Source organism: Humulus lupulus, chromosome 8 (assembly GCF_963169125.1).
Source record: "Humulus lupulus chromosome 8, drHumLupu1.1, whole genome shotgun sequence".
NCBI lineage: Eukaryota > Viridiplantae > Streptophyta > Magnoliopsida > Rosales > Cannabaceae > Humulus > Humulus lupulus.
In genome coordinates, this window is record NC_084800.1 from 9,299,041 (window position 1) to 9,325,619 (window position 26,579).

General features: G+C 34.1%; 1 protein-coding gene and 1 non-coding gene across 2 annotated transcripts; one reads left to right on the top strand and one right to left on the bottom strand.

The window, feature by feature from the left end:
* The first annotated feature begins 1,648 nt into the window (after positions 1–1,648).
* Positions 1,649–1,755, top strand: LOC133798821 (small nucleolar RNA R71). The gene has a single exon (XR_009876039.1). It is a non-coding gene; the product is annotated as a small nucleolar RNA R71 (small nucleolar RNA).
* A 10,406-nt stretch (positions 1,756–12,161) lies between these two features.
* Positions 12,162–15,167, bottom strand: LOC133794983 (IQ domain-containing protein IQM1-like). Its single transcript, XM_062232435.1, has 6 exons — positions 15,028–15,167; positions 14,759–14,873; positions 14,438–14,503; positions 14,213–14,301; positions 14,051–14,134; positions 12,162–12,402 (listed from the first exon to the last, which is right to left on the bottom strand). Exons 1-6 carry the CDS (start codon positions 15,165–15,167, stop codon positions 12,162–12,164), a joined length of 735 nt encoding a protein of 244 aa, XP_062088419.1.
* Between the last annotated feature and the right edge of the window lie 11,412 nt (positions 15,168–26,579).

The window sequence follows — 26,579 nt, forward strand, 5'->3', positions numbered from 1 at the left end:
ATCTATCATGTTAACTTCATGCACTTCTTCACACTCAACAGATTTAACCACATTAAAAACATTCAATTCAACAGTCATATTTCCAAAAGATAATTTCAAAACACCATTACGACAATTTATGATTGCATTAGATGTAGCTAAGAATGGTCTACCTAAAATGATAGGAATTTGAGCATGCATATTTTCCACAGGTTGAGTATCAAGAACAATGAAGTCAACAGGAAAATAAAATTTATCAACTTTTATCAAAACATCCTCTATAATGCCTCTAGGAATTTTTACAGAACGATCGGCTAATTGAAGAGTTATAGAGGTAGGTTTTAGCTCACCAAGACCAAGTTGCTTATAAACAGAATAAGGCAATAAATTTACACTAGCACCCAAATCAAGTAAAGCTTTGTTAATAAAATGATCACCAATAATGCATGAAATTGTGGGACACCCAGGATCTTTATATTTAACAAGACTCTTATATTGAATAATGGAACTAGCTTGTTCAGTTAAAAACGCCTTTTTAGGAACATTAGTGTTTCTTTTAACAGTACAAAGATCCTTTAAAAATTTAGAGTAGGCAGGAATTTGTTTAATGGCATCTAAGAAAGGGATATTGATACTAACTTGTTTAAAAACTTCTAAGATGTCATTATATTGGCTGCCTTTTTTAATTGGAAGTAATCTTTGTGGGAATGGGGCTTTTGGAATGAAAGGATGGATTGGAGTTTCTTTGTTTGATGAGTCATTGAGATTAGAACTAGGAGGCTGACTCTTTTCTTTTTCTTTTTCATTTTCAACCTCGGGTATGTAATCGGGTTTGACAATTTTCTTTCCAGACCTAAGAGTTGAAATTGATTTGACTTCTCCATTATGACTAGACTTTCCTATCTCATATTGACCTTTTGGATTAGGGATAGGTTGACTAGGGAATGTTCCTTTTTCTCTATCAGCTAAAGCAGTGGCGAGTTGTCCTACTTGTGTCTCGAGTTTGGTAATAGATTGAGATTGATTTTGTAGGATTTGTTGGGTGGATTGCATAAATTGTTGTAAAGTATCTTCTAAGGAAGGTTTTCTTTGTTGCGGATATGGTTGATTTTGTGGGGCATGAGCTTGGTTTTGTGTGTTGTATTGGTGCCCTTGATTCATTTGGGGTTGGTTTTGTCTCCATGAAAAGTTCGGATGGTTTCTCCAATTTGGATTGTAGGTGGACGAAAATGGGCTATCATTTGGTTTCCCATAAGTATGAAGTGCATTGGCCTCCTCAGAAAAGGCTTCTTGGTAGGAAGGGCATGATTGGGCATTATGGCAAGGACTAGAACATATAGAACAAACATCTTTTCTAGGTTGAATTGGAGAGTTTATAGTTTGGCTTATGGCTAAAGCTTCTACTTTTCTCGCTAATTTATCTAAGGATGTTCTTAAGTCTAATTTTTCTTTTACTTCATACCTTCCTCCTCTTTTTGGTGAATTAGTTGACCTAGACCTAGGATCAAAATAATTCCATTGTTGTGAATTGACAGATAAATCTTCAAGGGCGTCCCACGCCTCTTGTCCTTGAAATTTTAAAAAATTTCCAGTATGCATAGATTGAATCATTTGACGATTAGAGGGAGTCAAACCATCATAAAAATATTTTACAAGTCTCCATTTTTCAAAACCATGATGAGGACATTTTAATAATAAATCTTTAAATCTTTCCCAACATTCATAAAACTCTTCATTATCTTTTTGAAAAAACTCGGAGATTTCTCTCCTTAGACTATCAGTTTTAGACATTGGAAAAAATTTCAACAAGAATTTATTATAAAGTTGATCCCAAGTAGTTATAGACCCAGTGGGAAGGGAATTTAACCAGGCTTTTGATTTGTCTTTTAATGAAAAAGGGAACAATCTTAGTTTGACCGACTCATCAGAAAAATTTTGAAATTTAAATGTTGAGCAAATTTCTAAGAAATCTTTGACATGCATGTAAGGATCCTCTCTATCTAACCCATAAAAAGATGGCAATAATTGAATGATTGCGGGTTTAAGCTCAAAATGAGTAGCAGAAGTAGTAGGTAAAACAATGCATGAAGGAGCATTAGATGAAATAGGTGCAAAATATTCAAGCAAAGTTTTTTCAGGCACAACATTTTCATCAACAATATTAGCAATAGGTTCCATGATGCTCAAATTTTTACTAACACTTTCAATTTCAAACAAAGATAAACGTCTTTTTACTAATCGTTTTTTAGAGTTACGTTCCCAATGATGCATACAATTTTCACAAACAAGGCAACAATGATAATCTCAAACAAGCAATTTTCTGATGTGGAAGATCAGTTAAAACCGCAACCACAGAGCATACTTAGAATTTTTAGAGATTTCACAACAATAATTCTTATGGTTTACTTGTCCCCAGGCCTATTTGATTCCACTTACTCGCGCACTACTAACAACTCCCCGAGGTTAATTAGTAGAGGCGGATGGGAATTTTGGTCAAATTTCCTTTAAGCAAGAATTGCTTATGGTGAAAGGACAAGATTTAGGTTTCTTTTTTTTTTTTTTCAAGTATTTTTCACAATATTACGCTAAAATATTAAAGAAGACAAAGAAAAATAAGGCAAAAATTAAATAAGACTAAAATTTAAGCAAGAGTAGGGAGGCATAGCATGCCATCAACCATAACAAAATTAAGGTAAAAACTAGGAGGCACAAGTGCCATCAACTTAAACATAAGATAGATGACTAGGAGGAAAAAATTGCCATCAACTAGCTAGGAGGCAACATTGCCATCAACTAGTAATTTGCGGAATTTAAATAAAATAAAAATACAACAAAATAAATAAAGAAAATTACACAAAGGTTAGGAGGCAAAAATTGCCGTCAACTAACAAAGATATAAAAGAAATAAAATTACAACAAAATTAGGAGGCACAAGTGCCATCGACTATAAAAATTTAAAAGGATAGATAGGAGGCACAAGTGCCGTCAACTAAATAAAAAAAAACAATAAATATAGAAATATAAGTATATATTTTTTATGGGTGGTTGAACCGTCCCAAATTTTCTTCTTATCTTTTTTTTTTATAGTATATATATTTTTTAGTTTTTTTTTAAGTGCAAAAATTAAAATAACTAGTAGAAGAATTTACTAACCTTGAGATAATTTTCGTTTCTTTTCTCTTGCAACTCCCCGGCAACGGCGCCAAAAACTTGATGGACCCTAAACGGGTATGTTTAAAAATTTATATATCGCAAGCGCACGAATCGTCCATATAGAATAGTGATCGTAAGCAAGGATGTCGAACCCAAAGGAGTTGTCTAAAATCGAAAATGAAACTATTTTAAATCAAAAGTAATAAATTCTAACCTAGTTCCAAAGATTGATGAGTTTTAATAGTATGAACATAAAATGAAATATTGAAAAATAAAGCTTTTTAAGATAATGAAAATAAACCAATAATGAGTTGAAAATAAGTATTAAAAGAAAAGATTATTAAGATACTAGAATCCACAAAATGTAAGTTTAATAATATTTATTAGTATATTGATTCCCAAGTTTTAGTGATAGTTAAAATAATTTAAACTATCATTTTCCAAAAATATTTATAATTTTAAGCACAATTTTCTTATAAAAAGATAGGATTTTTCTTCACTTTTCAAAATTATAATTTCAAAGCATTTAGTGTAAATCAATCTAATGAAATAACAAATAAATCAATGAACATTATTTATAAGGCAAAACATAATATTTTTGTTCTAAGCATGGATGTGTACAATTTAATGACACATCTTACACAAAGAATATTATGTTTATGCACTAATGAAGAACAAAGTGTAAAAATGTTCTAACAATCTAAAATACAAGATATTTAAGATGAAAGAAATATATGAAGAAGAAAAATCCATAGACTTTGTTGCATTACAAGGGAAATCAACATACAACATAAATATTACCTAGTTACAAGTTGCTTCATCATGATCTTAATAATCTTATGAAAAAGATTAGAAGCACATAACTAGAATAGAAATTACAAAATAAATGACATACATACTTGCAAAATGCTCTTGAAAAACCCAAATGGAAGAGAGAATGGTAGAGAGAAAATGAGAGAAAAAGATGGTAACCAAAAAATTAAGCACCCCAAAAATGGTCTTGAAAGTCCATATTTATAGCCAAAGTGAGTTTATTAAAATAATCAATTTAAATTAATTAAATTGATTAGATTAATTAAATAAAATAAATATGGTATGTAGAGGTAAATTATAGGGTGTAATGATGATGTTGTGGTGAAAATGTGTAGGAAAAAGGGTAAAAAGTTGGCATTTTTGTCATAGGGGACAAAGGGACAAAATGCATTTTTGTTGGGCTCAATAAGGGAAATGGCAGCAATGTGGTGGTTGGGTGTTGGAGGGGGGGCCACGGGTTGGGCCTAGAGTGGGCCTCACGTGGTTGGGCTTTTGGAGAAACACCATTTTTCTTGTTACTTTCTTTCAAAATTACCATCTTTCCTTTGATTTTCTTGCTTTTCAAGGGCAATAATTTTCCTACACAATAAATTATAAACTAAATTAAAATTAAATATTTTCATTAATAAAATATATCATATAACTCCCATGAAAACATTAATTAAAATTTAATTTACATAACATTTAATTTCAATAAAATCATATTTTTAGCATTCAAACTAACAATACTAATTTTAAATAATTAAACTACAACATATTATAATAACATATCTATAAAAACATATAAAAATCTAGAAAACTACAATAAGACTAATAAATTAAAAATTACATAAAAACTTAATAAGTTAATTAAAAACTCATGAACTAAGCAACAATTAGCATGTAAAACATGGTAAAATAACTCTATTTTGTAGAGTTATCAGATAGCACAGAATTCAGTTTATCATTATTACAGGAATTTGAATCATTGCTAGAAACAGCAACATGCAATTCAGAGAGAATAGAGGACTTAGCTGAGACAGGAAACGGCTGAACGCGAAAGGAGGATGGTAGAAAAGCATAAAGGCCATTAGTGAGATGACCTTGCATCAGAACCATCTTGGAAACCTGATCTTTGACAAGGCAAACATCAGGATGAAACTCAAAATAGACACCATTATCACGAGCAAATTGAGACACACTAATGAGGTTTTTGGTTATTGTAGGAACATGAAGAACATTATTGAGAATAAAAACTGTAGATTTAGATTGTAATACACTCTTACCAACATTTTGCACAGTCAATCCACTCCCATCGCCAATATGAAGTTTCTCTGGCCCTTTATGATCATGCATCCGAGACAAATTTCTCTGGTCCATAGTGCAGTGATTTGTAGCCCCCGAGTCCGGATACCACGCGGGGTCATTGATCATCTCAGCTGTAGCCATCATAGCTTCCAATGAACCTTGCTGTTTATCACCCAGATTAACCCAAAAACCAGGAAATTCCAGATTGTACCGTTGATAACACTTTGCAGCTACATGGCCAAGTTTTGAACACAGTTGACAAATCGGCCTATTTTGAGCAGGACGAAAAGGCATCTGACGAGAAGAGCTAGAAGGAACAGTCCCATTCGAAGGTGAAGAACCACGACCACCTGTTGCATAAGGATTCCAATGCGAACGGGACGAACCAGAGAAAGAAGATCCACCTCTTGAAGAAAATGAAGCACCATGAGATCCAGTAGAGGGAGAATTGGGGAGCCGTTTCTTAAACCCTTGAGATTGAGAGAGATTAGCAGCAGCAAACGCAGAATCAAGAGTTTGATTATGTTTCTCCAGTCGATTTTCTTGAGAAAGTAACAGAGATTCTATCTCAGCTACAGTGTACGACTGAGACCTAGAATTAATGGAAACAATGAAAACATCATAATCTGAGGGCAAACCATTAAAGATTGCTGCAATGTGCTCCTTGACTGTAATCGAACGTCCCACTGATTCCAATTTATCGACCAAGACTTTAATCTTGAGAAGATAATCATTTATCGACATAGATCCTTTCTTAACATTTCGCAACTGATTCTCAAATTGATCCACCTTCGCAGTTGTTTGAGCCGTATAGTACTCATCAAGAATCTTCCAAACAGCGGCAGAGGTTCGGCAGCTTACCACACGAGTGAGGATGCTTTCCGTCATCGATGAGAGTAGCCATGAATATAGTAGCTGATCTTGAGTGTGCCAGAGAATAAACGCCTTATTCACATTCCTTGTTTGACGGTCAATGTCAGAGAGAAAACGGGGAGGAGGAGCAAAATCGGGATCAATGTAGTCTTCAAGTTGATGACCAATAATGGCTGCATGCACCTGAGGTCGCCAAAGCAGAAAATTATTGAAATTAAGTTTCACAGACAGATTGTGAGAAAAAACAATCGGAGCAGTAGCGGAAGTGGACGCCATTGTTGGAGTGGAAGAAAGGTTAGAGGTTGCCATGAAAGATCAACGATCAAGAAGAAAAAAAAGAGGATCAGTTTTGGCCTGATACCATGTGAGGAAAACAAAAACTGGAAAGAAACGATTTGATTCTCATTAACTAAAAAAGAATATTACAAGCTGAGTATATATATGAAGTAAATGTTTGTTATAACAAAAATTAAATTAGTTACAGAGATATAACAAACTTAGTTTAGCTATTCCTCACAGTTGGCAACGGGGACTGGTGAAGAGCCCCTCTTCCTTGTGGGTTTGAAGATGAAAAGATGCAGGCAATCTTTATTTTTTTAAAATTATTATTGTTTTTTTAATAAATAAATTATTAATTATGAATTTTAAATAGTTTTAATTTTTCATTAGATTTTAAATAATTTTAATTTAATTTTTTAATATTTAGATGAATTTTTTATATAAAAATTAAAAATTATTTACCTGGATCAATTAGTAACTACCACATAGACAATTACTTAGTAATTAACGGCTAGATACTTACGGTTGCAAAAAAAATGTAATGGAATGTATTTTAATTACAAAAACAAAAATAGATATTTAAATGCCACAATCTCCAAATTTTAAGTATTTTCACTGCTAATACCCTTAACACAAAGTAATACCCTTAACGCAAAGTAAAACAACTAAATAGGAAAGTAATAGTAAATAAATCCAACTTTATTGACATACCTCTCCATTCGACCAAGTTTAAATACTCAAAATTATTAAGGTATTAATGTACATATATGGATATATTGTACACGTTTACGTATAAAATTTAGACTATGAGAAAATTTTAAGATAGTTTTTTAAATTCTTCTATTAATGCTAGCACTTTTTTATTCCTTCTAATTAATTAATTAAAATCACACTTATTTTTGTAGTATGCTTCTACCATAAAATTTGATCGAATTATTCAAATACATTATTTTATTTTAAAAATAAGCAATAGTACTATTACAAGACAGAAAACTAAAGAAGCAGAGAAAAATGAATCAAAGAGAGAATTGTATTAAACTGAATTAATTGAGTACAGAAAAAATGAGTGAGCCTTATATAGCTCAAGCTCATAATAGCTCAATAACTGAAGTTAGTTACACCTCTTTATGACAGCTGATTAACAGCTCATTAACTAGTCAGCTCACTAAAACTAACACACCAACTAACTAACAGACTTTTTACTCATAACACTCCCCCTCAAGATGGAGAGCTAATGCTTATTAATCCCATCTTGTCTTTGAAGCCATTGAACAGAGTAGGAAATAGGGCTTTAGTGAACACATCAACTAGTTGATCTTTGGAAGAGACATGGCTAGTTTTGATCACCCCTTGTTGAACCTTTTCCCGAACCAAGTGGCAATCAATCTCTATATGTTTGGTTCTTTCATGAAATACAGGGTTGGCTGCTATGTATTGTGCTGCCTTGTTGTCACAATATAACAAAGCTGGATTCTTATGTTCAATATTTAGCTCCTTAAGAACTCACAGTAACCATACAAGCTCACAGGTAGTATTTGCCATGGCTCTGTATTCTGCTTCAGCAGATGATCTAGATACAACTTGTTGCTTCTTACTTCTCCATGATATCAAAGAGTCTCCAAGAAAAATGCAAAAACCAGTAGTTGATCTTCTGGTATCTGGACAAGCTGCCCAGTCGGCATCAGTGTAGGCTTTTAGCTGTATTTTTGATGTTGCAGGGAAAAACAATCCCTGTCCTGGACAATACTTCACATATTGGAGTACCCTTTGTGTTGCTTTCAAGTGTCTAGCCTTGGGAGTGACTAAAAACTGACTCAATTTGTTCACAGAAAATGACAAATCTGGTCTTGTGATGGTGAGATATTGCAGCTTCCCAACTATTCTTCTATAAAGTTTGGGATCTGCCAACTTGTCTTCTTCATCTTGACTTAGCTTTAGGTTAGCTTCCATAGGGGTAGTGACTGGTTTGCACCCTAAATGACCAAGATCTTCAAGCAATTGCAAAGCATAAGGCCTTTGTGAAATGAAAATCCCCTTAGGAGATCTAGCCACTTCCAATCCTAGGAAGTATTTTAGTTTTCCTAGATCTTTAAGCTGAAATTTGTTGTTCAACTTAACCTTGAGTGCCTCCAACTCAGCAAGATTGTTACTTGCCAAAATTACATCATTAACATAAATGAGAAGGATGATGAAACTGTCTCCAACTTGTCTCATAAACAGTGAGTGATCTGTGGCTGAATGATAAAAACCCTCCTCAATCAAGGCCCTAGAAAATTTTGCAAACCATTGTCTTGATGCCTGCTTTAACCCATATAGAGATTTTTTAAGTTTGCATACTGCATTTGGTGGAAGCTCCCCCTTAGGACTATACCCAGGAGGTAGAGTCATATACACATCTTCATGGAGATCTCCATGTAAAAAGGCATTGTTGACATCAAGTTGATGAAGATGCCAACCATGGAGAGCTGCAAGTGCAAGAACAAGCTTTACTGTGATTAATTTTGTAACCGGAGCAAAGGTATCTGTATAATCTATACCTTCTTGTTGATTATAACCTTTAGCCACAAGTCTGGGTTTAAACCGTTCCACAGAGCCATCTGCATTGTACTTGATCTTATAGACCCATCGGCAGCCAATAACATGTTGGTTAGCAGGCAAAGAAACCACTCTCCATGTATTATTCTTCTCAAGAGCATCAATCTCATTATTCATGGCATTATCCCACTCTGGTATGCCTTGTGCTTGACTGAAAAATTCTGGTTCATAATGACTGGAGATGGCCAAAATAGCTGCTCGAAAATGAGGAGATAACTTGCTGTAATCAAGAACTTGAGAAATAGAGTGATGAGTAACAGATGAGGGAACCTGAGACACATCAGAAGAGTTAGTTTTGGCAAGATAACAGTGATAATCTTGTAAATATGAAGGCTTATGAGATGCTCTAACAGGTCTGGTCTGTGAAGAAGAAACATGGGCTGATTGGTCGTTATACTGAAGCCCAGATGTTGAAAAATCAGTAATAGACTTAGAGAAAATTTTTTGGTACTCATCTGAAAGAGAGTCATTATAACGAAATGGAAAAATTGTTTCATGAAAATGGACGTCTCTGGAACAAAAAACTCTGTTTGAATTAATATCTAACAGCTTATAGGCTTTCATGCCATTCGGGTATCCTAGAAAAATGCATGGTACAACTCTAGGAGAAAATTTTGATCTATTGTTAGATAAAGTAGAGGCATAGGCAAGACATCCAAAAGCTCTTAGATGAGTATAATTTGGTGGCTTAGATTTGAGAACCTGAAATGGAGAGACATTTTGTAAATTTGGTGTTGGTGTTCTGTTGATTAAGTAGGCAGCAGTAGCAACACATTCATCCCAGTAAACTAAAGGAATATAAGACTGGAATAAGAGGGCTCTAGCTACATTTAAGAGATGTTGATGTTTCCTTTCAACAACAGAATTTTGTTGGGGTCTATGGATGCAAGAGTGATAATGAATAATGCCAAGAGAGCTAAACAAATCTACAAACTGCAATTCTTTGGCATTATCTGATCTAACAGCTTTAATGGTCTTTTGGTACTGTGTTTTGATGAGTTGAATAAAATTTGGAATGGCAGTTTGTGCTTCAGCTTTGCATTTGATAAAATGCACCCAAGTGTATCTAGAATGATCATCAACAATGGTAAGAAAATACTTATGACCCCCAATGGTAAGTGTATTAAATAGTCCCCATATATCAATGTGAATAAGATCAAAACATTCTTTAGCAATGTTATGATTGGAAACAAAAGGCAATTTTCTTTGTTTTGCATAATGACAAACAGAACGTGGAAATTTGGAGAAGAGTGATTTTGAAATTGCAATTCTTTATTCAAGGAATGAAGTTTGATACAAGAGGGATGTCCCAATCTATAATGCCATACAGTATCACTATTTATTGTGGAATCTGAAAACAAAGAGAAAACATGTGGACTATTTTTCTCAACATGCAATTTCAAGTACAATAATTTTCCACGCCTTTCAGCCATCCCAATCAGTTGGTTCTTCAAAGTGTCCTGAATTACACAGTGATCATAATGAAAAGTGAATATACAAGCGGCTGATTCAAGTAAAGATGTAACAGAAAGGAGGTTAAGGTGAAAATTTGGAACATATAATACATTGTTGAGAATAAGAGTTGAAGAGAGCACAATTGTTCCAAGACAAGAAACTTTAACAGAATTGCCATTAGGTAAATTAACACAAGAAATTGTGGAATCTGAATAAGTGTTTTGAAATAAGGACAAGTTGTGACACACATGGTGAGTAGCACCAGTGTCAAGAATCCAAGAAAATGAGGCTGTAGAAAGAGTTTTACCAGAGAATTGTGATACTGATGGCTGAGTAACATGAACAGAATTGAGGTGTTCACCACTTTTCTGAGACAGCATATTCATGAGCCTCTGACACTGAGCAAAAGTAGCTATGAGATCTTGCTCAACATTCGGACCATTGGCATTTGATCGGGGCTCTGATACCATATTACAAGACAGAAAACTAAAGAAGCAGAGAAAAATGAATCAAAGAGAGAATTGTATTAAACTGAATTAATTGAGTACAGAAAAAATGAGTGAGCCTTATATAGCTCAAGCTCATAATAGCTCAGTAACTGAAGTTAGTTACACCTCTTTATGACAGCTGATTAACAGCTCATTAACTAGTCAGCTCACTAAAACTAACACACCAACTAACTAAGAGACTTTTTACTCTTAACAAGTACAAGTATTACAAATTCCAATATGGTAGATGAAAAACTCTCTTCACTTTATATCATACATCTTTTTTCATTTTTGAGAAACTATGTTAAAAATATTACAGAGATGAAAACAAAAACTTATAGTAGCTAATTGGTTAATTATTTATTTATTCCAAGACAAAATTTTCTTTTTTTTTCTTCTGCCAATAATTAATAATGATGATCGTTTGAAGTAAAGGCATTATATATCTTTGGGCTTGGATGAGAGATGGAGTTTTGGGCTGGGCCTACGAGAAGGGATAGGAATTAAAATAGGCCTAATCCTTGGTGATAAAGTGACGTGTTGAAAAGCATCAAATTGGAGCTTTGAAGGAAGGGTACTCTCTCACGAAGCTAAGACGAGGCCCAGCTCCAGTGGACCATTTACGTGAAGATCTAAACCCATACCCATGCCAGATTCAGGTTTCTTGAATTCCATTTCAGTCTCAATACTACGTTTTAGACTTTTTTCAACACTGTCTTGGTTATTTAGGGCTTCGATGAGATTCAAACTAGTGCCCCTCTCAGACTCAAACTTTGCTGAACTCAACTGATTTTTATTATTAATGGGTTGAACGTCTTCATCCATAGGACATTTCTGCATCAAATCAAATAGCAAGGTTTAGATGTGTTTATTTAAGCATATAAATGTAGTAATAAGTAAAGTCGAGGCTTTTTAAATATATACATTTACCTTGACATTTGTTAAGTCCACATGGTGTTGCTCTGAAAAAGTTGCTTAATTAAATAAATGATTATGCCCACGAAGAAGTATATGTATGTGTCTTAAAGAAATAGATATATATTATACATTAATTATAATTATACGAAATTATACCTGTGTTGCTATTTGAAAATTTTAAAGTGTGCAACACTATATGAGTTTACACTTTATAATTAATTAGCAATAACTCATAATATTTATTAAATTTAAATGGGTGAGATTTGATATTAAATTATATTAATAGTGTGGGCACCAACAATTCTCTAATTATATATATACTTATACCTCAATAATCCCATTATGGGCAACAATTCTTCCAGCTGCAATGGTGGCACCACCGGCTAGAAAACTAGAGTGTTGGAATATGCCCTTAATCTTCTTAGCCACACACAATTTTCTGGATGTGCTTAGCACAAAAATCCACTTGGCACCCTCAGAAGTCTCCACGTGGCATCCAGTTTGCATGTAGAGTAGCTTCCCACTTTCCACAATCACTGCATAGGCTTGTCTCTCTATCTGCAAAACAAATAATTTAACCACATCCATCCTTCTATTGTCTCTAATTTTGACAAAAAATGGAAAAACAGGCTAAGGACACCATCACACATAAATGTAACATTTATATTATGTTTGTACTATTGAAGGTAAAAGATCACGTGAAAAGAAAAATAAATGGTACATAAATTTATAAATGTATATTTTCATATTATTATCGTGCATATATCTGTAGTGTACTGTGAAGAATGTTTTTTTTTTAAAAAAAATTATTAACATGATATACAAAATATTATTTAAGAATAGACAGGAAGCCCGAAAAAAAAATAGACAGGAAATAGATTACTGTCTCACTTCCAGTCCCATTACTACTATTAATCAGCCAAGTTTTATCACTAAGACACGTTTGGGAATATTAAAATAAGATGATCGAAAGAAAGAAAAAACAAGAAGCTTTAGATTTAAAGGCAAAGAAGAAATAATAATAATAATAATAATAATAATAATAATATTGTTCTCCATCGGGATTTGATTGACATCATCTCCCGTTCTTCATATTACTGAAAAATTTGGGTGTGATTATTTTTGGATTTTGAAGGATTAATTTTAAGAATAACACGCGCTCTCAAAATATATATTATATATATTTGTTCAGAAAAGTGTTTTTTTTTTAAAGTTTTTAATCTAATAGTTTATTATTTAATTTATTGTAAACATGGAATAAGTGTCAGGAATATTTAAAGAGCAAAAAAAATGCGAAATAATTAATATGATTCAGATTGTATTAAAAAAAAAATTTAAATAATAGAAACAAATTTTGTAAAAAAAAAATGTAATTAGAAACAAATAACACAGAAATGTATGTAAAAAAAAAGTATAATGAGCATTTATTTAGGAAAACACGTGCGGATTTTTTATATTGAGACGTAGTTTTGAGACGGTGTTGCTATTTGACACCTTAAGAGCACCTTTAATAATGAAGCCAAAATATTGGTGCAATATTATATTTATACGTGTGCCAAATTTGACATAGGCTAAAAGTTGTGCTAAATTTGATACAAAATATAGTATGAGCCAAATTTGTCATATTAATAAATACTATTTTTTTATTTATTATATTGCCACTAATTATTATAATTGAGTAGTTGAGACCAAACATATATCATTTTCTATTTATTTTTTTTAATGACAAATTTCTTGGAGTTGGATAATAAAAAATAAAAAAAAATTAATTTTTGTATGTTCTTAATAAATATTAAATAAATTATTGATTTTTTTTTGTGTTAATTTGTATCTTGTGCATTAGAGCACAATTGTAAATATTAGGTCAAATATAATATAAACTTATTTTTTGTGCTAAATTTGGCACAAAAATTATATCTTACATTGGAGATGATCTAAAGTGACCAACTACACACGAGATGGCTCGTTAATGATACTCATATTTATTATAGATTCAAATTATTGTGCGGATGCGATATTAGATTGGATCAATAATATGCCAAATTCATATATAGTTTACATAAATTGGCACCAATGCTGACCCCGAGCGCATTTCTCTTTCGAGACAGGCAATTTTATATAGCAATTGTACATATATAAATAAATATGTAACTATTTAAAAGGCATTAATAGTTAGCTAATAATAATAATAATAATAATCTTACTAGTGTCCGAGGTATTTTATGTACTGAAGATTGAGAACAGTCCTTGGACATTTTTCAAGAGTGATTTCTTTCCCATCTCCTACGTCCAACCTTCATTTGTTCCCCCGTGTAAAAAAAGAGATGAAAAATGAAGAAGAAGAAGAAGAAGAAGAAGAAGAGGAGTTTTACCAGTAGAAGAATGGTTGGGAGCTCTTGCTTTGAAACCAAACACCATAATATATGTGTAGATTGTGTCCGTAATGATGACGTGGATCAATCTGAACACAACAAGTTTTGGATTGAGAACTCATATAATTGTGATTAATAAGTCAAACCACATATAATTAAAAATATATATATATATATAAATTAAAATAACGACATTAAAAGGTATATGCATGTAGGCTTACGTACAGCTTCAAGCCAGTGTCTTAGAGCTAATTTCTGAGCCTTCTCATACTGGCACAAACCTTTTCCAACCTACGTACAACCAAATCATGTTAATCAAAATAATATATATTTTTCTTAAAGAGTAAGTTCAGTTTTTGTTGTGTAGTTTTTTTTTCTGAAAAATAAATCAGGAAAGATTCATGGTTAAATGTTAAAACTATACTTGACAAAACGATTTATGGATATTTTGAGCATTAGAAAACCGATGAAAAGTAACTTAAAATTGGGAGACATATAAATATATATAAATATACATATATATATATATAGAAGAAAGATTATGACCTTGGCAGCCCTTATCCTAGCTCTTGACCATCTGGAAATCGCAGTTTCTGACTTATCTGAGTCGAAAAACGACACTGAACTCCTCCTGAGAGCAGCAAAATCTAATGCTTTGCACCTTCAACCAATATTTAAACAAAAATAACTATATATATATAAATATATGTATGTGTATATATCCATTAAAGCTTCAAATTAGTTCATATGTATATAACAAATATATATGTAAAAATGATCGATTGACAAAATGAAGTAAACAAACCAAAAAATACCATAGTTCCTCAACAACGACAGCACAATCTGCAAGGTTTATTCTTGTTCTGTAGCTCTTGTAAACTTTCTGCACCTTTGTTGCAGCAGCATTCATGACCTCATCGTCATTATTATTGTTATAAGCTAAAACATTATTCATATTACTATTCGTGGTAGTCAATATTACTTCTTTGACACACACAACAACTTCCCTCCTATATATTATCCTGAGCTTCCGTACGTGACTCAATTTAACACCTGGCACCTTGTGTCAGACAAATTTTGAGAGATTGTATTTGATTGAAAACTCAGCTCAATGAGCTCTGTGCAATTCATTAGATATATAGCCATACGGCATTTAGCAAATACAATACTCCAGTAACAACATGACACGTATACTAACAGAATTACACAAATAACAAGGCATAACAGAATTTGGTTGGGCTGTTGAGAAGAAATTCTTGCTTCGGGACTCCCTCATTCTCTGCTGCTGCTCTCCTTGTCCACACCAGCTGATCCTCCTTCCTTAACTCCACCCCTCAAACAATATGGTGACTGAGTCACATTGAGTTTGTGTATCAAGTATTTGAAGCGAGGAGGTGAAAGACCTTTTGTTAGGCAGTCGGCAATCTGCTCATGCGAAGGCACATATCTAACTTCTAACTTCTTTTCCAACACTTTATCCCTTACAAAATGCACATCAAGTTCGATGTGTTTGGTTCTTGCATGATAGACGGGATTGGAGGCCAATGCACTTGCGCTTTGGTTGTCACACCATATCACTGGCGTTGATCTGCACTCAAATCTCAGTTCTTTCAATAACTCTTGAAGCCACGACAACTTAGCCGCAAGATGAGCTAAGGAGAGATATTCGGATTCTGTGCTTGACCGTGCTATAACACTCTGCTTTTTGGAGGACCAAGATACTAACGAATCGCCAAAGAACACACAGAAACCACCAACTGACTTGCGGTCATCAGGGTAGCAAGCCCAATCAGCATCAGAAAATCCTATGAGTGTGAGATTATCACTTGGCATTATATGAATTCCATGATAAACAGTACCTTTTAAGTATCGAAGGATCCTCTTAGCTGCATTCTAGTGAACATCAGTCGGTTGTTTGAGAAATTGGCTGAGTTTATTTACAGCATAAGAAATATCAGGTCTAGTGTGGCTGAGATATTGAAGCGCTCCAATGAGTTTTCTGTAATCGATTGGGTGTTCAAGAGGTCTTCCATCAGTAATTGAGAGTGGCTTTCCTGCTGTCATTGGTGTATTGGTCGGCTTGGTGTTCTGCATCTGAAATTTGAGTAATAATTCAGTAACATATTTCCCTTGAGAAAGATAGAAGCCTGTTTGATCTCTGAATACCTCTATGCCCAAGAAAAAATGAAGAGGACCCAAATCCTTGAGTGAAAAATGTCTATTTAGCTTGTCAATAAACGTGTTTAACTCTTCTGCATTATTTTCAATTACCACTATATCATCCACATATACTAAAGCCATTATAACAAACTTGCTTTCCTTGAGAATAAAAAAGGAGGAATCTGCCTTTGAGTTTGTAAAGCCCCACTGTATCAACGTAGTTTTCAGTTGCTCATACCAGGCTCTTGGAGCCTGTTTTAATCCATAAATAGACTTGTGCAATTTGCAAACATAGTCAGGATGTTGTGTATCTTCAAACCCAGGAGGTTGTAACATAAACATATCTTCTTCAATTACTCCATTCAGAAAAGCATTGTTGATATCAACTTGCCTTACTTCCCAGTCATGTGCCACGGCTAAGGTTAGAACAATACGAACTGTAGCTGCTTTGACCACTGGACTAAAGGTCTCCCCAAAATCAAACCCAGGCCTTTGATGAAAACCTTTGGCCACCAATCTGGCCTTGTAGCGTTGAAAGCTACCATCAGCATTAAACTTTTCTTTGAAGACCCATCTGCATCCCACAACATTATAATCATCAGAAGGAGGAACTAGATGCCAAGTTTGGTTCCGTTGAAGTGCATCAAACTCCTCTGTCATAGCTCTTTTCCACCCCTCATGCTGAAGGGCACTCTGGATCGAAGCTGGAACGGCAGAGAAACCGGAAGTAGACGCTGCACCAACAAACGTACGAGGCTTGAAAATGCCCGCCTTAGCACGAGTCACCATTGGATGCGTGGGCAAAAGAGGCACTGAATGAGAGTCAGAGACATCGAAAGCAGCTGGAATTGGGCCAGAGGATTCTGGGCAGTCAACAAGCGAATCACTGCGGTAAGGAACAGGAGACCCAGTCGCCGAATATTCATCATGGCCGAGGGAAGAGCTGGAAGAAGGTGCTACGGGAACACTGTGCGACGAGGCAGGAGCGACTGGAGAGGAATCAGGAGTGGCAGATATTGGAGTTGAAGCAAACGCTAAGGTGAACCACGAGTGAGGGGTAATTAAAGTAACATATTGTTCTGGCTGTTTGGTGTTCAGAAACCCAGTGGAAAAGGGAAATTCTTTTTCATTAAAAATCACATGCCAAGTAATGTAAATGCGACCATGAGGACTGAGACATTTGTATCCCTTATGAACTTCACTATACCCCAAATTCACACACTTCACTGAATGAAACTCAAATTTATGACTTTGGTAAGATCTAATGCAAGGAAAACAAGAGACTCCAAAAATCTTCAAAAACGTGTAATCTGGAAGTTTAGAGAATAAAACCTCAAACGGTGACTTGTCTCTAAGCACAGATGTGGGCAGCCTATTAATTAAATAAACAGATGTTTGAAATGCATCAGACCAATATTTCAAAGGCATTTGTGCTTGTGCAAGAAGTGTAAGGCCAGTTTCGACAATATGCCTATGTTTACGCTCAGCCCTCCCATTTTGTTCTGATGTATATGGGCAAGAGTGATGAAAGAAAATTTCATGGTCACTAACAAGTTGCGTAAAGGCTTGAAATTCCCCTCCCCAATCTGTTCGGAGTTGTTTAATTTTTCTGTCAAATTGATTTTCAACAAGTTTCTTGAATTGAACAAATGCTGCCAAAACTTCAGATTTATGTTTTAACGGGTAAAGCCAAGTATATCGACTATAGTCATCTAAAAAATGAATATAGTATCTATAGTTTGTGTGTGATGCAACTGGAGATGGCCCCCATAAATCTGTGTGAATAAGCTCTAAAACATGTTGTGCTTGGCTTTGTGAAGTGGGAAAGGGAAGAGCATGAGCTTTGCCAAATTGACATGCATCACAGAAAGAAAGTGTTTCTTTAACATTAACATTGACATTTGATAGTTTCAAAACACGACTCAAAACATTCTTAGAAGGATGACCAAGGCGTTTATGCCAAGTATCTACAACAGATTGTTTCGACTGGGTTGGAATGGTTTGACCCGTGGGTTTGTGAAGATGGGTTGCATAGACATGCTTCTTAGGTGATATGGAATCCAGTCGATAAAGGCCTCCTTCAAGTGTTCCTCGCAGCACCTCCTTCCCTGTTTCCAGATCCTTCACAGAGCAAAAATGAGGAAAGAACTCAATAGAAACATTATTATCACTGGTCAACTTTGACACACTAATGAGATTCTTAGTAATTGTGGGCACATGCAGTAAATCATTTAAGAGCAAAGGGGCAGAATAAGTGGTATCAAGTAATCCAGTGCCAACATGAGCAATTTTAAGTGTACTACCATCTCCTATGACCATATGTTCCTTACCCATATAGTCGATTTTGTTGTTGATTTTGTCAGCTTCAGGTGTAAGATGATTTGAAGCCCCACTGTTTGCATACCAACTATCATCTTGCAGTGTCTGAGGAGTAGCAATTAGAGCTGACAACTGTCCAGATTTGTCATAGCTTTGTTGTGATTCAACTTGAGGAGGATGACCCATATAGTGATCATTATACCTGAAGTAGCACACGGCTGCTGAGTGTCCGAATTTGCCACACACCTGACACGTGGGTCTGGTGTTGTCTCTTCCCTGTCTACCTCGTCCTCTATTGAAATTGGGGCTTCCAAGAGCATAACTGTTAAAGGGAGGTGTAGACCCACGGTTTTGAGTATTCTGATTGTTGCTTCTTCCAAACCCATTACTGAAGCCTCCTCGACTTCCTGAGTAAAATGGCTTTTGGGCCATGTTTGCTGTAAAATTGCTGAGGGTTTTGTTGTTGGGCGAGACAGCTCCTAGCCGTTCCAGTTTGCTATCAAAGCTGAGAAGAGACCCTTGAAGTTCCTGCCAAGATAGATCAGATCTATTTTCCAGAATCAAAACAGCAGACAAATATTCCATATCCAAGCCTGAAAGAATATTGGCAATAAGATGTTTCTCTGGGTAAGGATCTCCAGCAAGAGCCAAAGAATCTGCCCACATACGCTTCATCTTGAGGTAGTCGGTCATGGTTTGAGCTCCTTTTCTCGTGGTCTGCAGTTTCGTCCTTAAATCGTCCATGTTTGCCTTTGAGTGGGCTCTGTAAAGCTCTTCCAGAGCTGTCCAAAGTGCTGATGCCGATCTGCAACCCATGACCTCCGATGCTATGGTTTCGGACATTGAACCGTACAGCCTGCCCATTAGCAACTGATCGTGTACAATCCAAGTCTCATACTCTGGGTTTATTTGTTCTTCTGTGGTGGTAAGCTCACTTCCTTCATTTAGCTCCACCGTGATGTACTCTGATGGACATGGTTTCTGACCATTGAGATAGCCTTCTAATCTATGCCCTCTAATGATTGTGAACACCATTGTTTTCCACAATGGAAAATTGTTTCTGTCTAATTTTAGTGAAAAGGGTTGGCTCAAAGTATTGCTGAAGGGGCTGTTAATTGTGACTGATGAGGGAGCCATTGATGACTGATTTCTGGAGCTTCTTTGTGAGTTTTCTGGTGCTGCCCTTTCAGGTGAAACATTAGCTGTTTGGCTTTGATTTGTGGACATGGTGAGAGGTAAGAACCTGGCTCTGATACCAAGACAAATTTTGAGAGATTGTATTTGATTAAAAACTCAGCTCAATGAGCTCTGTGCAATTCATTAGATATATAGCCATACGACATTTACAATTCATGAGCAAATACAATACTCCAGTAACAACATGACACGTATACTAACAGAATTACACAAATAACAAGGCATAACAGAATTTGGTTGAGCTGTTGAGAAGAAATTCTTGCTTCGGGACTCCCTCATTCCCTGCTGCTGCTCTCCTTGTCCACACCAGCTGATCCTCCTTCCTTAACTGTGTCTATCTGTACTGAAACATAAGAATATGCATATAAATACAACATGAATCCATTATATATAATAAGCAAAAGAAATCCTAAAAGATGAAACAAGCCAAACAGATAGAATATACTAAGGTATATCGATCTGACCTGCAATATATATATATATATATATGAGTACTTAATATAAGTATATATGGTTTACAACAGTGATTTTTATATGACTTTCGACGAGGACTCTGACTCCGACTTAATATAAAACTGACGTTAAAAAATCTGAAAGCGGAAAAAGACACGTGGTTAATAAGGATGATACCCTTCAGATATACGTATGCCGTGGACGGTACGTATTGTTGAAAAATGAATATAGCTAGCTAGTACTAAAATACTATTGTTTCCTTACACACGGGCAATGGGTTTGATTTAATTACGTCCCCGGTTCAAGATATATTGTTTTAATTATCATGTAATTATAGTAGTTTTCTTAGTTAGGGCATTAATTTTTACGTTTTCATTTTTGGTCATGTGAAGAAATTTTAACTAACTTTTTTTTTTATATAATATTGTACATTAATGGACATTTTACTAATTTTTTTTAGAAATTATGAATAATTTATTCACAGTATTAGATAGATGGGCTGGGCCTACAGTCCACAAACACATTTTAAGGTAAGAGTTGGCTCTAAAAATTTTTGGGTCCTAATTAGAAAAAATTAAGTGAAAATTACATTTAATATGTGTTTTTTAATAAAGTTTTCAAAAATATGGATTTTTTTTTCTAGTATTATTTTATAGCTTTTTAAAACTTTTATTCTATTCTATGGGATTTTTTCCCTATATTTATGTATAAAATCATTATTATGCCATAGTTAAATTTCTAATTATATTTATAAATGTAGAAGGGTAATTGTGTAATTTCGTGTGTAGAAGGGTTATTATGTAATTTTGTAATTATTTATTTAAGTTTTTATATTAAGTGGAAAAAGTTATCTTTTCAGTTTTATTTTAATTTTATATAAGGTATTTTTTACTTTTTATTTTTGTCTGATTTCACTAAAGGTTTTTCGCCCTTTCGTGTTCTGCAACTGTAGCCGAACGGTGTTGGCGATCGATGAGAGTGGCAAGCGGACGGTTGTCGTCTCAGGCGAACGGTTGCGTCTCTGGCGAACGGTTGTCTTCTCAGGCGAACTTTCAGTTTTATTTTAATTTTATATAAGGTATTTTTTACTTTTTATTTTTGTCTGATTTCACTGAAGGTTTTTCGCCCTTTCTTGTTCTGCAGCTGTAGCCGAACGGTGTTGGCGATCGGTGAGAGTGGCAGGCGGACGGTTTTCGTCTCAGGCGAACGATTGTGTCTCTGTCGAACGGTTGTCTTCTCAGGCGAACGGCGGTCGTGTTTGGTGGTTTTCCATTCGTCTGTTTTTCACAATTTCTGCTTCTCAGGCGAACGGTTGTGTAAGGATTTTTTCTTTTTCGTTTGTATTTCCTTCTGGTTTTCATCATCCACACACACAGTTTCTTTCTAATATGTGATTGATTTTGATTTTATCTACATATAACTTGATTGTAAGGGAAATGGCTCGTGATAGGTGAAGATTTTGTTTATGTGGTATTTTAGGTTTCAATATTTAGGTGTTTTTTGACTTGTGATGGAAAAAGTCATTGTTGGAAGCAGATCTATGGTTTTTATGATGAGTCTTGTTACATATATTCTTCACTCTATATATCTCTTCTCTTATCTATGGTGCCTGTAGTAATACTCGTGTGTGTATATATATATTTATATATCTTTTCTGGTTTGTGATGGAGTAATTGTGATGGAAAAAGTAATTGTGGGAGGCAGTAATTGGGATGGAAGCAGTTATATTTATATCCTTCAATCTGTCTCTGTGTTCTCTTCTATATGGTGCCTTGTAGCAGTATGCGTGTGTCCGTGTGTGTATATATATATATATTTATATCTCTCTCTTTTTCTGTCATAGGGTGGGTGGACAGTGTAACAAGGCTCATAATGAACATTCCCATGTTGTGTACTGTTAATGATCAAATTAGCTATGAGATCTAAGGGCTGTCTTTGGTTGTACTTATTCTTTTGTTTTGAATATTCATGTTTGTTTATTCATGTTGTTTTATAATGCTACTTATTAATAATATATGTTATTGAAGATTTTTCTAATGACAAGTAATGATTATCTTTATTATTAGTAAATAGAAATTACTTTACAGTAGGTTTTGGTTTTGTTTTTTACCTCTACTATGTAGAAGTTAATCATTTTTTCGACTATATTATATTTGTTCCTCAATCATTTATCTAAACTTTTTAATTCCTGATGGCATTTTGTGTTTTCTGTTTGTGTAGCAATGGTTCAAAAGGGAGGTGATGCTGGCTCTTCTAAGCCCTATGATCATGGTGGACCCTCATTAAAATTGCGACGTTCTCCTCGAAGTCCTGGGGGAGGATTGAAGCCTTGTGGTCCTGTGATTATTGATGAGACAAACAAGCATGTATTTTAGTTTTGTTATTTTCCTGGTTCAATTTTATTTTTTTTCTTAGTTGGGTGTTTAGTCATTTTATAGTGATCAAATTTTAATATGCCCAGTAACCTGTTTCTATCTTTTTTTTTGTTTATTGTGATTTATTTATATTTATTTCTGTTATAGGTAATTGGTTGGATTGAGGTTATTGATATTTTAATTATGTTGTTCATATTTTAAGGTGACCGGTTTCTTTGATGCATATTTTGTTCTTTTTTTTAGTGTCTATTTTTTAGTGATTCTAAGTGATCATTTATTTGTGATTCTTTACTATTCTTGTTTCTATATTTGATATGTTTTTGGTTTGTATATGTTGTATGCTTTTTTCTTTTGTTGTGTAATTTATAGGTAACTGGTTACTTGTAGGATGTAACTAGTTACCCTTTAAGTGTATTCATTTTTAATTGTTGTTTAATGTTTAAGGTAACTGGTTACTTGTAGGATGTATATTGTTGTTAAATGTTTAAGGTAATTGGTTACTTGTAGGATGTATATTGTTGTTTTAATGTTTAAGGTAACTGGTTACTTGCAGGATGTATATTGTTGTTAAATGTTTAAGGTAACTGGTTACTTGTAGGATGTATATTGTTGTTTTAATGTTTAAGGTAACTGGTTACTTGTAGGATGTATATTGTTGTTTAATGTTAAAGGTAACTGGTTTCTTGTAGGATGTATATTGTTGTTTAATGTTTAAGGTAACTGGTTACTTGTAGGATTCCTATTTTCATTTTGGATTTTTTTTTTTAAATTATATATGTTGTAATGTTGCTGGTTACGTTTTAAAGTAACTTGTTTCCTTAGATGTGTATGGTTTTTTTAATGTTGTAGTAATTATTTATTTTAATATTCTTTTTTGTGGTATTTGTGTTATATTTTTATTCAGGTTGCGCATTATATGATCAAACCAGAGTTTCGGTTTGGAAGTAAGGTTCAGCAATGGAATAAACAAGAAATTATAGCTGATTTGAAAAAATTCTTCACCAAGAAGCAGAAAGCTATGTTTAGAAGGACTCCTTTTGGTCATTTTTTGGATTTGCCATGTACTGCATGGCAAGCGCAGCTTGTACACAGTGTTTTGATGAGGGAGGTTCATTAGGAAAAAGAAGAATTTGAGTTTTGGTTTAAGCTTGGTGATAAGGTAGTGAGGTTTTCTATTAGTGAGTTTGGATTAATTATTGGGCTAGACTGTGCTAGTAGTGTTGATTTAAGTATGTTTCCTGATGGTAAAAAAGGTATTAGGACAGATTTTTTCCCCAGTGTTAAAGCAAATGACAAAGTTAGCAAAAATGAAGTTAGTAGCCTTTTTAATTCAGACAATTTTAATGCTATGGGGGATGAGCTTGTTGTGAAGTTGGGTATTGTCCACTTTTTGGCTAGTTTTTTGTTTGGGACCCAGAATGAGACAAGGGTAAACAACAAGTTTTTTGGTATGGTTGATTGTGAGCTTTCCCTGTTGAAAAAGTTTGCATTTGGCAAACTTTTGTGGCAAAGAACTAGGTGTTATATGCGCTCTGCTTTAAAGGAGAAGAATGCTCTTTATATGAAGATTCCTAGAAAAGCAGATGGATCTCTTGATAATTGGAGTTACAAGTGTTTTGGTTTTCCTCTTGCATTCCTTATATGGATTTATGAGACCCTTCCAAGTTGTTCATCGTTTTTATGTCGGAGGATTGGTTCTTCATTTCCAAGGATATTGAATTGGCATAGCAAGGATAGTGTGAGTTATCAAGAAGTTCTTGAGAAAGTTTTTATAGATGAGAAGGTAGTTTTTTTCCTCTCTTTGTTTTGTGTTGTATTTTTATATTTGTTATATTTGTAAGTAACTGGTTACTTCTCATTTTTTATAACTTTTTGTTCCTATTCATGTTATTTTTTTTTATTCATTTTTTTAAAATTTAATGCAGTTTGCTGTCAATATTGTCGTTCCTAATGCTGAAGAAAAGAAACTGGGTATATTGAAAAATTTATCATTTGAAAGTGTATTCTGTCCAACACCACCACCTATAGGTGATGACATTCCCCTATCGGAGATGCCTTTGTTGAGGCCTGGTCTCTTTCTTCCAAAGAAGCGTTTGGAGGTTTGTTTTTTTTTTCCTTTTTTTTTTCTTTAAACCCTTTTTATATGTCATTATGTTTTAATGTTTTTGTTATCTTGTTAAATTGTATGTAGGATCAATATAACAAGGGGCTTCAAGATCAAATCAAGGAGTTACATGTTAAGCTGACTGAAGTTCAAGCGTCGCAAAAGTTGATTATTGGTGAACTTGGTTGTCTGACGAAAAGTTTTGAAGCTGATTTTGCTACAGCTATTGGTTTGCTTGAAGACATTAAGTCTACTGTGTCTGTGAAAACTGATGGTGGAGATTTAGATTCTGAAAATCAAATGGATTTTGACCATGTTTATCATGTAAATAGTTTATGGCGTAATTTTCTTTTCTTATATTATTTTGTTTGTATATCTTGATTAAATATTTCATTGCTTTTCTACAGGATTATGTTGATGATGTTTGTGTGGGGGGTACCAAGATGTTCAAGTTGATGAAAAGTTGGGGGCCGATTTGGAGCATTCTGTGAAGATTGCTTCAGATTTTGTTACTCCTGTTAAGGTATGCTGTTTTAAAAACATTTTGTCTAAGGAAGTAGTTTTTTTTTTATATTTGTTATAAATTTTATTTTTTTTCCTTTTTGTTTTTGCAGAGTCAATCTAATGAAGCCTCATTGCTATGCTCGACTCCTTCAACTTCTACATTTCATGTGTCAAATGAAATGTGGAAGATAATAAATGAGTCTACTAAGAGATCATCAAAAGATAGTAGTAATATGGAGGGTAAGAGCGATTGGTCAATTGTTGTCTATGATTCTTCAAGGTTGTCTGATCCTGTGGCTATTTTGCCTAAGAAAAGAGAGGCGAAGCCAAGTGCTGTTGTCAAGTCTCCTTTCATGACAAAGTTTGGTTCTTCTGAAGATGAAGGTAAACATAAAAGAATGAAGACTGTATTGGATAATATATGTCCTTTTTCTAATGATCTTGGTCAGAATCACACTGAAGAACAATCTTCTGAGTTTCATAGTTGGATTGAAACTAAAGTGAAGCACAATAACAAGTATGTGCAATTTGTTTTTTTTTTTTTTTTGGTTTTGTGTGAAATTTCTTGTTTTATTTTCTAAATACTGTTTGATTTTTTTGTTTTGTAGGTATAAGAAATATGATGATAACAAGGTTGAGCCATCGATCGATTTCACTTTCATTTTTATTGACGAGAAGACTTGGTTCTACCGTTTGTATCATCCTGGGAAGTTTGTTGATTCATCGGTGAGTTTCTTTTTCTTTTTATGTTATGTTTCTCATTTAAAAAAAAAAAATTCTTTTGATGTGCTTGAATTCTATCTTTCTGTGTTTTGATGGGGGTAACTAGTTCCTTCTGTCTTTTTTTGTGTTTCCACGATGTGTAACTGGTTACCTAAATGTATAATCTAGTAGTTTAGTTGGGGTAACTAGTTACCACAGTCATCTTTTTGTGTTGCAATGCTTTGTGTAACTGGTTACCCAAATGTATACATTGATGTTTAGTTGATGGTAACTTGTTACCCACACTTTTTATTATTTGTCGTGCAGCTGATTGGAACTGGTTACCCTCTATTTTTTTTTATTATGTTTTGTTGTAAGTGGTAACTTGTTTCTACATAGTGGTCTTATAAGCCTTTATTTTTTAAAATGCATCATATTGATGTCATGATGTATTATTTGAGGAGAAATGTTAAGTTGTCCAAAGGTTTGATGAGGAGGGTCTCTACTACTGATAGTTGTTTTGCCCAAAATATGGTTTTCATGTATGAGAAAT